We start from the raw sequence: 13,778 nt of genomic DNA on the forward strand, positions 1-13,778 counted from the left end.
ATCTAATTATCTTAATTTAAGAGTTAAAATATTCATTCCATTGGCAAACTACCTCATTTACCTACCCAATTAAAAATAAATACACATAATTTAAGAAATGTTTACTTATTTCCAGATTGTTTTTCCAGTGGGCTCTGCACAGTTCATCCGTTAATAATAAAGAGCGCATAAGCAGACCAAGTCATCTCCTATTTACAGTCAGCTGACTTATTTCCTGGGTTTTCCGCTGTGTTCAGCTTTGCAATTCACAGATTTCTCCACCTGTTCACAGCACAAACTTCTCCACTTCTTAATAAATGGCATCAAAGAGCGTGGTATGACCTGGGATGATGCCGAGACAGAGGCTCCCATTAAAATGTTGGCAGAGGACGCTATCTAATCACATACGTTCCTGAATGTTATGGGCACAGACATCTTTGTTTGTGTAATTCCCGCCTTGAGAGCTGTAGTTTGATTGGCTTCCGATAGGAGGCGAGGAACCGTGCTGGCGTGATGTGTAAATGGTCGTAAGAACCAAACTCGGTCCGAACTCGGCATGGAATCGGTTTCCGAGGGGTAGTGGGAATGGGGTATTCGATTTACCAGAGCACTTCAATTAGACTGATGGGTATCCTGGTTTCTTTTTAGGATTTTTCAGATAAATTTATTCAACCATGCTTAGTGTGATGGAGGGACTGCCTTCGAGTCAATGAGTCGATGCAATCAGCTGGATTTCCTGAGATAGAAAACTTTGAATCAATTTGACTGGATGATCTGGTGAACTAGAAAGTGACCTGACATGACATGTGTTGTAAATTGGCGCTATAGAAATAAACTGAATTGAATTAATTCTTTTCACACTCTTATCTGGAAGCAGCTGCCATTTTTAAGACTGCAGAAAGATAGGAGGAGCTAGCTGAAGAGGGTCATAGACGGACAGTTCTAAATGCACTTTACTTCTATGTGTTTTGAAACAACTATCTCTTTATTAATATTTTATTATTATTTTATTAGCTCACTCAGTCTGTTAATCATTCTTTTCCTATGAAATGGAAGTGTCTTGCTTGATAAGATTGTTCAAACTAATGGGACCCTATGCAACTCCAAGATCAGCACTGCAGTCACTACTCAAACCAATCAGCTTTGATTGTAGTTTCTGGATGCATGATGCATTAAACTACGTTATCTGGAGCAAATTAAATTAAGTAATTGTCACATCTTGGTTGTGGTTTAGAGGACCCAAATGCAGAGGCGGAGGTGATTTCTTGGTGTTTTAATGGTAACACAAACAATAGGGGGGCAAAATCACAGACCAGAATCACGGAGACATCAAGGGAACCGCGCACAAAAAGCCAGGGAGAGACGAGGTGAGAGGACACCAGCGAGACAAAGAGTGAGAGCAGAGGGAGAGCGTATATAGCTGACAGAGACAAAGGGAGGGCAGACAAGGAGCAGGTGTGAGAGGAGACAACGAGGGAGCCAAGGGGAAAGGAACACACACAAGAGGATAACAGAGGACAGCAGAAAAACATGAGAACTAACAAATCTAGAAATTACAACAAAAAAGGAATTAAACCAATAAAACTAGGGAACATAGAGCAAAGTAAAGCACAATATAACCAAAACCATGACAGTAATTAGTCAACGTGAAACCTTCCAGGAATCTCAATAAGGCTTCATTTTGTGTCCTGGAGCTTTCAATGACGTGAAAAGTAGATTTTATTTCTGCAGTGAGTAATTGTAGTTGATGTGAAAGCTTTCCATAGTAAAACATGATGTATATTATCATGCAAATAAGAAATGAAAGAGATGAGTAAAATGTGAATAGAAGAATATACATGACTTCAACATCTAGAAAACAGGAGAGGCACTGTGCTGCTGTCGGCTGCCGGCTCTTCAGCATAGAAATGGGAGTAGGTGAGCCACTTCACAGGGCAGTCTCTGAAAACATCAGTTGTGAAGGATACATTATTTTTAGCTGCAGAAACAGAGTAACAACACCAAACATTATTCTGCGCTGTTTGGAAATCTTAAAATATTTTTACCGGTGATACTTCTGTCCTTTTCTTCTCTGGTATTCTGGTTCATCCACGGTCCACACGGCTCCCTTCTCTCCTTCCACTCGTACAAAACACTTGTGAAGGCTCAGATTGTGACGTATTGCATTCTATGGAAAAAATTAGGCAAGTTTTTTTTTCTGTCATAACTATGCTTTTTCCATTAGTAAGAGAGGTCAGAGGAGTAAAGAAAGTGTAGGTGTTTAACCTTCCATGTAGCTGTGTTGTGTCTGAAGTAGAAGAACATGGTAGTAAACCAATTGTAAATCTCACTCAGAGTCCTCTGTTTGTCTGGAGACTCCAAGATCGACTGCAAAGTGTCACATAAAACAGTCCCCACATGTACATTTAGACCAGTCAACAGGTAACTAGTGTTTTTTTTACTGTTATCTGAAACTTCACGCCACTGTTTTGTATTATTATTAGCTCTTTTATAAAATTAAAATAATTACCCATCTTATCAGGTAAGCATAAGTGTATGGAGGCCGGATGTTGTTGTATTTGTAGCATTCAATACCCGGGAACAGATCTGCAAAACAATGAGTAGATATCAAGAAAAAATCCAAGAGGGATTTTTGATCGCCTTGTATACTCATTAGATTAAACACAGTAATGATCAGTTTCCAATGTACATAGCTGGGTCATGCTGTAAGCTTGAATTAAGTTTTTTTCACAGTACGAGCAGGATGTCATTGTCATGCCAGGCAAAAATAAAGCAATTACACTTAGACAACTTTTATTGTCATAGAGTGTATACAAAACAAAATTTCTCTAGAAACTCTGATATATTAGTTGGAATTTTTAAACCTCCACCAATATGCTTACATTTATTTTTAATTATAGCTTTAGTTTGCTCATATTCTATTGCTATTGCCATATTGCAAATTTAATCTAGCAAATGTGATCAACTCCGTACCTTCAAATAAATGATCCAGATAGTTAATACCTTTATTCTTCCAGTACGAAAAGTTTATCACATTATTGTTTTGTAGAATGTCAGGGTTATTCCAGATGGGTGTACGACTGCACGGGATAAGTGATGACTTCCTTATTTTTAGAAATTCCCACCATGCTTTTAGGGAAGAGCTGATGTTAATATTTTTAAAACATGGGTGCCGTTTGATCTTAGAGCTAATAAACGGCAAATCTGAAATTATTATATTACTGCATATTTCCTGTTCTGTGTCTATCCAGGGCTCATCTAAGGGATTATGTTTTATCCATTTAGAGATGTATTGTAATCTATTTGCTAAGTAGTAGTGTTGGAAGTTAGGTAAATCTAGTCCCCGTCTGTCTTTAGTTTTCTGTAGTGCCTTTAAGCTGATACGAGGGGGTTTGTCCTTCCAAAGAAATTTAGAGATGGAAAAATCTAGAGATTTAAACCATTCCGGTGATGGTTTATTTGGGATCATTGAAAATAGGGAGTTAATTCCGTAAAAATTCAAAAAATATCCACTGGACTTGGTTTCCAAGATTTGAAGACGTTTCTCCACCTCTCCAGGAAGCTTTCTCAATTCAAATGTCTGGATCCGCAGTGAGTTTGAGGCCCCGTCCACACGAAGACGAACCCTGGCCTAAACGCACAAATTTTTCACCAAACCAGCCTCTCATCCATACGAAGCCGGCGTTTCGGGGGTCTGTAAACGATCTTTTTTTTATTCAGCCTTCAGAGTGGGAAGATTTCGAAACGTCGTTTTAGCGTTTCCATCTTTACGCTCTAACCGCATATTTTTTTTACACGCATGCGTCATAGCGTCGCCTCTAAACACACATGCGCGACACATCACAACAACAATGGCGCCGTTGCTGCTAATGCTACTCACCCTGCTGTCGGGCTTACAACAGAATCTTCTTCTTCTGGAATATCTCCAGGAAGAACAGAGCAATATCGACGACATAGTTCAGCACCTGAATTTGACTGAACCACGAAAATGGACCCGCAGGGCAACCATGCATAAATATTAGTGCGCATGCCCAACATTTCGTCGCTTATTTTTGCTGTGGCACCACAGCGCCACTTACAGGCCTGGCATACATTTTGCAGCGTTTTCATGCATTCGTGTGGACACTCACATTTATTTTACGTCTCCGTCTTTACGGCAAACGTTTTGGAAAATATCAGCGTTTCGTGTTCGTTTTGACTTCGTGTGGACGGGGCCTGAGTCTTATATAGACAAAGCCTCGTATCGCTTGGAAACATGCAAATGGTAACCGATGAATGGGTCGTTTGGTTCCATCGTTAGCCTGTAATATCTGAAACACGTCTATGATTCTGAGGGTCGGTCGTTAAAGGGGGGGGGCTTACCTTTAAGGGGGGGATTGTCTCCTGTAATACCTGAAACCTGTCTATGATTGTTAAGAGTCGGTCGTTAAAGGTGGGGGATTGCCGTTAAGGACAGATGATACATAGCTCAGGTTATCCTGAGCTATCTCTATAGTTCTGCTGCTATAGGCTTAGACTGCTGGAGGACATAGGGACCCCTTTTTCATCATTCTTCTTCATTCTGTCTCTATTCTCCCACTCTGCAGAATCTGTTAGTTCAATCTCTAACCATCGGCGTCGCCAGACCCCATTTACTGGGGCACGTGCCCCAGTATAAATGAGCTGTGCCCCAATATAAATCTCATGAATATTTGCAACAGTGATACATTTTTTAATGCATCAATTTAGATAATTCCAACGAGAGGAGACGTATATTTCTACTCAAATGTGCAGCAAGTGTGTTGTTAAGTCCAAGTTGAGGATGTATTAGCGCCCCCACGTCAGCGCATGTCACTGCATGAACTGCAGGTAAATTAACGCGCTGCTCTCAACTGTTTTCCCCTGAACTAAAACTCTGAAACCTAGTAATTAATGATTACTTCAGAATGTGTATAAGGAAACTTTTTATTTTTAAAGTTGGTAATGTCTTAGTTTTTATAGCTGCAATGTTGAAAATGTTCATGTTTGTTAAAACAAATAAGCTCTTACACTCATTAATATCTCAACTGGTAATTTTGGTAGGAATTTATCAGGGTGGGGCAGTGTGCTTGTCTGTATTTGTGTATGGTAGGAGGGGCATATACGGTAGGGGCCCAGTGCCCCAGTAAAGCTTTGTGCCTAGCAACGCCCCTGTCTGTAACGTTCTGCTCTCTCTGCTTTTTCTCATAGTAGCTTCATCTGGTCTGTTCCTGTTTGGCTGTGACTCCATCCTGGAGAGAAATATCAACTGTGCTGCTGCCATCAACACTTTTGTTTATAGATGTTGGAGCTTGGCCTGTTTTTCAGTGTAGTCCTGTTTCTCTGACTGTGACTAACTTGATGTGCTCTCTTCATCCTAAGATAAGATAATATCTTTATGTCATTGCCACAAGAACAACGAAGTTTAAAAAAGTGCCATCAATCAATGCATTTGATTAAAAACAAAAACAAAAATCACTGTCCCACAATTTACACACAATATAAGAAATAAATAACAAATAACTGATACATTCTCACACACATCATCCATGATGATTAATGGTAATTTTTGGTTGCATTTAGTTTTGTTATTGCTGTCAGATAAAAACTGTCTCTAAGACGGTTGGTTCTTGTTCTGATTGCTCTGTATTGTCTGCCTGAAGGCAACAATGTAAACAGAGAATGTCCGGGATGTGAAGTGTCCTTTGTGATGTGTTGTGCCGTTTTTAGACAACGGTCGCTGGTCCTCCAGTGAGAGGAGAGGGCAGCCAATGATTTTTTGGGCTGTATTCACAACCCTTTGGGGAGCTTTCCTTTGAGCCGCAGTGCTGCTGTTATACCATACGCAGATACAGTAAGTCAGTATGCTCTCTATAAAGTACTTGTAGAAGGACCACAGCAGTTTATCCTTGACGTTGTTCTTCCTGAGAACCCTCAGGAAGTACAGTCTTGGCTGGGCCTTTTTTGTCAGCTCCAAGGCGTTGATGTTCCAAGTGAGGCCCTGTTCAATGTGGACCCCCTTGGAAACGGAAATCAGCTGCCCTCTCCACACATGTTCCCCCAAAAGTTAGTGGTGTAATGTCCGTTTTTTCCCTCCTGTAATCTATTATGAGTCTTTTTGTCTTTGTCGACTCATCGCCTCCTGAGATGAGCCCCACCATTGTGGTGTCATCAGCAAACCTGATGATGGTGTTGCTGTGTTGGGCAGCAGTGCAGTCATGTGTGTATAGACAATAGAGCAGGGGACTCAGGACACAGCCCTGTGGAGAGCCAGTGTTAAGGCTGAGGGCAGTGGATGAATGTTCCCCCACTCTAACTCTGTTGTGGTGCTGTCGGTTGGTCAGGAAGCTCATAATCCACTTGCAGGTGGAGTGAGGGAGACCAAGGTCCTCCAATTTATCAACCAGTCTGTGAGGGAGGATGGTATTAAAAGCAAAGCTATAGTCCACAAAGAGCATTCACACATAGCTCCCCTTCTGCTCCAGAAGTGACAGAGCAGCATGGAGGGCTGTGATCACAGCATCCTCGGTGGATCTGTTGGCTCTGTAGGCAAACTGGTGGGGGGGCTCTGACATGGGAGCTGGCTCGGAGCTCGTCTGCCTGGCTGTGTGTTTCCTGGACGGGGCCGCCTGTGGAGCTGGTTGACAGTCACCTTTTGTATCTATGCTTCTTTTTCTATGTCTGATTCTGTCTCTCTATGTCTCTCTGTCTGGCCGCTCACACTGAGCCTGGTTCTGCTGGAGATTTCTTCCTGTTCAAAGGGAGTGTTTCCTCTCCACTGTTGCTACAAGAATGCTGAGTGTGAGGGATTGCTGAAGAGTTAATGCAATAAGCTGGTTTTCTTTAGATAGAAAACTTTGAATCAATTTCACTGGATGATCTGGTGAACTGCAAAGTGCCTTTGAAACACCATGTGAATGTGTTTTGGCCATTTCTATAGATAAATAAACATTCGCAGGAGTCAGTTGGGCCCAGTACTGGGCTGGCCGGGCTGAAGGCGTTAAATGCAGACTATCTGTAGATATACTAATAGAATGGGTTCAGCTACATACTTTCTGTCCTCATTCAACAGACTTCAGTTCCTAATGTGCCTTGGGCAAGGCCACGGTGTTGGGGAAGACTGTGACCAACGTATGTTCAAAGGTCTTACTCCACAACATGGGCATTACATGGCATTAAATGTAACCTACTGCTTTGCCTTTAAACCGATATATTAATTTGGAATCCTATATATACAATTTTATTTTACCTGGCAGAAGATGGGAAGCTGCTTTGGCTGTGCAGTCATGTTGGACCAACTGATTTGGGGTTTTTATCCCCCCCTGTTGGTTTCTGTCTTCACTGATGACCTGAGTCCCAGGAAACAACACAGAAAATAATTAACCAACAACCTGAAACTGATTTCTACAACAGTAAAGACAGACAGTAGCTAAGTTACTCTTTCTATACATTTTTAAATCATTCTCTTACAGCTGATTTTAGATGGTTCAAATATTTCCAGACCAAATATAGATAATATTTTCTAGATTTTCCTAATCAAATATAAAGAAGCAGCTCATGTACAAAACTCAAACTAACTTACATACCGGGTTGGAGTATTTGTTCTCTGAAAGATGAAGCTGCATCGCAACAAGTTTCTGTTTCTCCAAGACGAGCTGAAAAATATAGAAGAGCTCATTTCCCATCAGACAGATCAACTTTCTGAAGTCTGTCAAATCATCATCATCCAAGCAGGAAGGAGAATGATGGAGGAAATCTTGCGTGTGCAGTTCTCTCACTCTACTGTTAAATTAAGGAAGGATCCTCCATCATGTGTCATGGACTCCAACATAAAGGTTAAAGTGTTCAGCAGTGGTGCTAATGAAGTGACTACAGCTGGCATGTAATGTACATTTGTGTGTTACTATGTGAGCATACTGCTTGGCATCCTGGTCCGGCGGTGAAACAGGGTCTGACAACCAAAAACACTATGCTAGCAGAAAACCTCAGCACCTCTCACATTCCTTACATCTACCTTCCAGTTGTGCAGACTTAATCAAAGTCTCTGTTTTAAACCACCAAGTGCGTTTTTCTGCTTCTCAGAGTCTGACAAAGAGTTATTACGGTAAATGATAAATTACCTTTACAGGTCATGAAACTTGACCAAAGCTCTTTACTCTACATTCAGTCATCTACCCATCCATCCACACACTGATTGTGAGCCACAGCTTCCCTGGGGCTCACTGATAGAAGCGAGGCTGCCACCATCAGCACATTGCGGGTGAAGTTTCTTGCCAAATGACAAAACGACAATCTAAACACCCTTATTTCTTTGGCTATATCTACACTTGCACATGGAAGTCCTGGGCTCGAAATGCTTTGACAATATTGGTCGATACCCCAGATTGGCAGCAGGATGTGCTAGCCTCAATCTTAAACCATGATTTGTGAAGGAATGGACAATTCAGGACATTTGAAGATATACATTTTTCTTTTACCTCTATTATTTTAATCTACAACTCCTACATAGTTTCCAGCCTCAGACGCCATAGCCTCTGCTACTCAGATCTGTTTGTTTTTAATAAACGCCTTTTGAATAATCTCACTGTCTGTCTGGCCTTGATAACTGGGTCCTCTGTCCTGAGTCTTAACAATAAGATCACCTTTGTGGTACAGATGCTCCCACTTAGACACCTCGTGTGCTTTTATGGATCCCTGGAGCTCTGGGGGTTTATGCTAAGACTGTTCAGTTTATGCTGATGCTGGGATTAAAGATCTCACTTAAAGTTTTTGAGTATCTGAAGATAACTTGATGAAAAAGGAACAGTCAACGGGCTCTGTGTGCTGCAGTTACCATTCTTTCCGGGTTTTGTCCATCCATCCATCCATCCATCCGTCCATCCATCCATCTATCCATCCATCCGAGAAACATAGTCCCTCCAGCATGTCCTGGGACTCCCCCCGGGCCTCCTCCCGGTGGGATGTGCCTGCAACACCTCACCAGGGGGGGCGTCCAAGAGGCAACCTAACCAGATGCCCGAGCCACCTCAGCTGGCTCCTCTCGACGAGGACTGGTTCTACTCTGAGTCCTCCCAAGATGACTGAGGTCCTCATCCTATTCTAAGGGAGAGCCCAGGCACACTGCGGAGAAAACTCACTTAATCCAGTTGTATCCAGGATCTAGTTCTTTTGGTCACGACCTAAAGGTCATGACCATAGATGAGGGTAGGAACGTAGATCGACCGGTAAATCGAGAGCTTTGTTTTTTGGCTCAGCTCTTTCTTCACCACAACAGACCGGTACAGGGCATGCTTCACAGCAGACGCCGCACCAATCCGTCTGTTGATCTCTCGCTCTATCTTCCGTTATTCATGAACAAGATCCCAAGATACTTAAACTCCTCCTCTAGGGGCAGTGCATCCTCCCCAACCAGGAGAAGGCACTCTTTTTCCGACTCAAGACCACGGTCTAGGATTTGGAGACACTGATCCTCATCCCGGCTGCTTTTACACTCAAGCTGGGAACTGCTCCAGTGAGAGCAGTTAATCACACCCCAAGCGCACTGCTCTAACCAATAGGCCAACACTCCCACAACTAGGCCAACGTCAATCCAGGATCCTGCTGAGGGTGCAGAGCTTATCCAGTGTTCTATGGCCAGGACAAAAACCACATTGCTGTTCTTGAATCCAAGATTCGACTATCCAATGGACCCTCCTTTCACAACCCTGGAATAGACCTTACCAGAGAGGCTTAAGAGTGGGATTCCTCTGTAGTTGGAACACACCCTCCCGTCCCCCAACCACCACCATTTGCCACACAATGTTGCAGAGTCGTGTTAAACAACACAGCCCCATAACATCCAAAGCCTAAAGGTACTCAGGGCGAATTTCATCTACCCCTGTGGCCTTGCCACCAAGGAGCTTTTTAACCAACTCTGAAACTTTAGCACCAGAAATGGGAGAACCCTACAAAAAGCCCCCAGGCTCTGCTTTCTCAATGGAAGACAGGTTGATGGGATTAAGGAGGGTCTTCCAAGTTCTCCGCCCACCAACACCTCCCAAGTGGAGGTCAGCAGCACACCACCCCCACTATAAATAGTGCAGGTACTGCACTGCTTCCCCCTCCTGAGATGCCAGATTGTGGACCATAATCACTTAGAAGCTGTGCAGAAGACTCCCTCCATGGCCTCTCAAGACTCTTCCCTCAGGCAAATTAAGCCTGATAAGCCTCTTTGACTTGACAGCTTCCCTCACCACTGGTATCCAGCAGCATGTTTGAGGCTTGCTGCTGCGACATGCGCCGACGACATTGCAGCCACTGCTCGAACTAGCTACCATGACAATAGAGTCTCGTAACATGGTCCACTCAGACTCAATGTCCCCCACTGCACAGAGAGACTGCAATGTATGAAGGAGAGTATGACCAAGTTCACGTACTGCAAGATTTTAGGGAACAACATCCTTCCCTCATGTAAAGGCATTAAAGATGGGTGGAGGTTGGATCTTCCAATGGGAAAATGACCCGAAGCACACTGCCAGGATAACCAAGGAGTGGCTCTGGAAGAAGCATATTGAGGTTCTTGCATGGCCTAGCCAGTCTTCAGACCTAGATCCAATAGAGAATCAGTTTTACATACAACTTCTTTCAGCTTGCACCAAAGAACAAACTCCTTTCCAAGAATGAATCTTGTTTTTCCTCAATCCCTTTCATGTTTCCTCGTTTTGGCCTCAGAAGGTTTAAACTTTTTACTTGCCTCAGTCATGACCAGTAGTCGAGAAGGCAGAAAAGTAGTAGAGTAAAAGCCTTAGCTCCATATAAGAGCCTTTGGCCGTAAAGCCAAATATCTTCTGGGTCACATTACCTGATAAACGACATGCTTCTTTTCCCAACTTACACTCACCGGTCACTTTATTAGGTACCCCATGCTAGTAACGGGTTGGACCCCCTTTTGCCTTCAGAACTGCCTCAATTCTTCGTGGCATAGATTCAACAAGGTGCTGGAAGCATTCCTCAGGGAGTTTGGTCCATATTGACATGATGGCATCACACAGTTGCCGCAGATTTGTCGGCTGCACATCCATGATGCGAATCTCCCGTTCCACCACATCCCAAAGATGCTCTATTGGATTGAGATCTGGTGACTGTGGAGGCCATTCGAGTACAGTGAACTCATTGTCATGTTCAAGAAACCAGTCTGAGATGATTCCAGCTTTATGACATTATGCATTATCCTGCTGAAAGTAGCCATCAGAAGTTGGGTACATTGTGGTCATAAAGGGATGGACATGGTCAGCAACAATACTCAGGTAGGCTGTGGCGTTGCAACGATGCTCAATTGGTACCAAGGGGCCCAAAGAGTGCCAAGAAAATATTCCCCACACCATGACACCACCACCACCAGCCTGAACCGTTGATACAAGGCAGGATGGATCCATGCTTTCATGTTGTTGACGCCAAATTCCAATCCTACCATCCGAATGTCGCAGCAGAAATCGAGACTCATCAGACCAGGCAACGTTTTTCCAATCTTCTATTGTCCAATTTTGATGAGCTTGTGCAAATTGTAGCCTCAGTTTCCTGTTCTTAGCTGAAAGGAGTGGCACCCGGTGTGGTCTTCTGCTGCTGTAGCCCATCTGCCTCAAAGTTCCACGTACTGTGCGTTCAGAGATGCTCTTCTGCCCACCTTGGTTGTAACGGGTGGTTATTTGAGTCTCTGTTGCCCTTCTATCAGCTCCAACCAGTCTGGCCATTCTCCTCTGACCTCTGGCATCAACAAGGCATTTCTGCCCACAGAACTGCCACTCACTGGATGTTTTTTCTTTTTCGGACCATTCTCTGTAAACCCTAGAGATGGTTGTGCGTTAAAATCCCAGTAGATCAGCAGTTTCTGAATTACTCAGACCAGCCCTTCTGGCACCAACAATCATGCCACGTTCAAAGACGTTCAAAAATATTTAAAATCATCCAGGGTGAACCGAGGTTCTCGCCCATAGAATGCCGGAAATAGGAACCAGCCCCACCATGCATCTGACAAGGACTAAGCGGCAGAAGATGGATGGATGGATGGATGGATGGATGGATGGATGGATGGATAGATGGGTTTCTTATTGCATAGTTTCAAGATTGCCTTCATGAATAACCAATCAGAACAGGCATTTAATCTTGACCATCAGTTGAGGACAGTAGCTTGTTCAGCCTTGGGACACTACAATGAAAAGACTTCAGCAGAGCTCCTTCATAGCCGATAAAGGATGAACCAAAAAGAAAATGCACCTCTCTTAAATAATGAAAATATACATTGAGATATTAGTTTTTGTTATGAAGAGAATTCAAGAGGATGGGAAAGTTTAAAACACATAGACTCTCTCACCTGACGTTCCATGTACTGGACGATGTCGTGCTGCACCCTCCACTGAGCAATGCTTCTATCACTGTGACTGTGTTCAGAGTTGAGGTGCCTTAATCAGAAAAACATTGTTTTTAGATTTAAAAAATATATTTTCCAAACACTTCTCTTCTGGTGAGGTCACAGGAATTCTTAAATTAATTTTGCTCCTTTGGGGCTGCAACTGTATAGAGATGTTGATGATGGCTGAAGGAAAGAATCATCTCCACCCTTTCCTCATCACCTTCACTCTGTTCTCTGGCTCTATTGTACATGGTTGACTTTTTTCAATAAGAAATTACAGGTAATAAAACCTTTTCTCTATTTCTGCTCATTCCAGCCCACCTTGAACTCACTTAGACATTTTTTAATTTTCACTCTAAGGCTAATATTTTGTTAATCAATTCAAGTCTCTTTAACAGTCCTTAGAGTCCAGTCATCAGAAGCCTTTTCTTTTGCTAAGCATCTAGCTTTACACTAGTCCTGTATTTTTTTATATGGTACCACATTTTTTCTGCCACGTTTCCCTCAGAATGCTTTTGATCACTTCCTTGTTCCACCACCATCTGTCAAGGTTTCTCTCCTCTGGAAGTAAACTACCCCATGTACCAGTTCGTCTCCCCAACTCATTTACACTTTCCCAGTTTTAGTAACTATTTACTTGCTAGGATCAAATGTCAGTGATGTAACCGGATCCAGACCCCTCTGAAGGTACATCTCGCAGGAGCCTAATAATAAAAATAAAAAATCCTATTTTATAGCCTAATCTGTCTTTTGTTTTCGTTATCTTATGCAAGCCAGTTGGTTATACACCAGCCTGAACACCTAAGTCATATTTTATTTTTCACTAAAAATGAATATGCATATTTAAAATAATATGCATATTCATTTATGCACTAAAAATGCATATTTATCTGCTGCTAATTTAAAGGACACTTTCATCAACACCTTTGTTTCTAGATGTTGGAGCTTGGCCTGTTTTCCAGTGTAGTCCTGTTTCTCTGACTGTGACTAACTGGATGTGCTCTCTTCATCCTCTGACATGGGAGCTGGCTCGGAGCTCGTCTGCCTGGCTGTGTGTTTCCTGGACGGGGCCGCCTGTGGAGCTGGTTGACAGTTGCCTTTTGTATCTATGCTTCTTTTTCTATGTCTGCTTCTGTCTCCTTGAACCCCAGTGGGCCTCAGCAGATGGCCGCTCACACTGAGCCTGGTTCTGCTGGAGGTTTCTTCCTGTTCAAAGGGAGTTTTTCCTCTCCACTGTCGCTACAAGCATGCTTAGTGTTAGGGATTGCTGAAGAGTCAATGTGTCGATGCAATCAACTGGTTTTTTTCTTAGATAGAAAACTTTGAACCAATCTGACTAGATGATCTGGTTGAATTGTCTCTTTAAAGTGACCTGAAAGAAGATGATGTGAATTGGAGCTATAGAAATAAACTG

The 13,778-nt window shown here is 42.9% G+C and overlaps 1 protein-coding gene across 1 annotated transcript in view; it reads right to left on the reverse strand.

Moving 5' to 3' along the window:
* Positions 1-1,537: 1,537 nt before the first annotated feature.
* Positions 1,538-13,778, reverse strand: part of LOC119786884 (forkhead box protein P3-like) — a 31,516-nt gene continuing 19,275 nt past the window's right edge. The window contains exons 6-12 of the mRNA XM_038290448.1: positions 12,326-12,413; positions 7,563-7,631; positions 7,226-7,325; positions 2,489-2,565; positions 2,245-2,346; positions 2,025-2,146; positions 1,538-1,920 (exon numbers count right to left, since the gene is read on the reverse strand). Coding sequence (XP_038146376.1) covers positions 1,824-1,920; positions 2,025-2,146; positions 2,245-2,346; positions 2,489-2,565; positions 7,226-7,325; positions 7,563-7,631; positions 12,326-12,413 — 655 coding nt within the window. The 3' untranslated portion in view covers positions 1,538-1,823. The remainder of the gene's footprint in view (positions 1,921-2,024; positions 2,147-2,244; positions 2,347-2,488; positions 2,566-7,225; positions 7,326-7,562; positions 7,632-12,325; positions 12,414-13,778) is intronic.

Source organism: Cyprinodon tularosa, unplaced genomic scaffold (genome assembly GCF_016077235.1).
Source record: "Cyprinodon tularosa strain WSP-4 unplaced genomic scaffold, ASM1607723v1 ctg280, whole genome shotgun sequence".
NCBI classification, from domain to species: domain Eukaryota; kingdom Metazoa; phylum Chordata; class Actinopteri; order Cyprinodontiformes; family Cyprinodontidae; genus Cyprinodon; species Cyprinodon tularosa.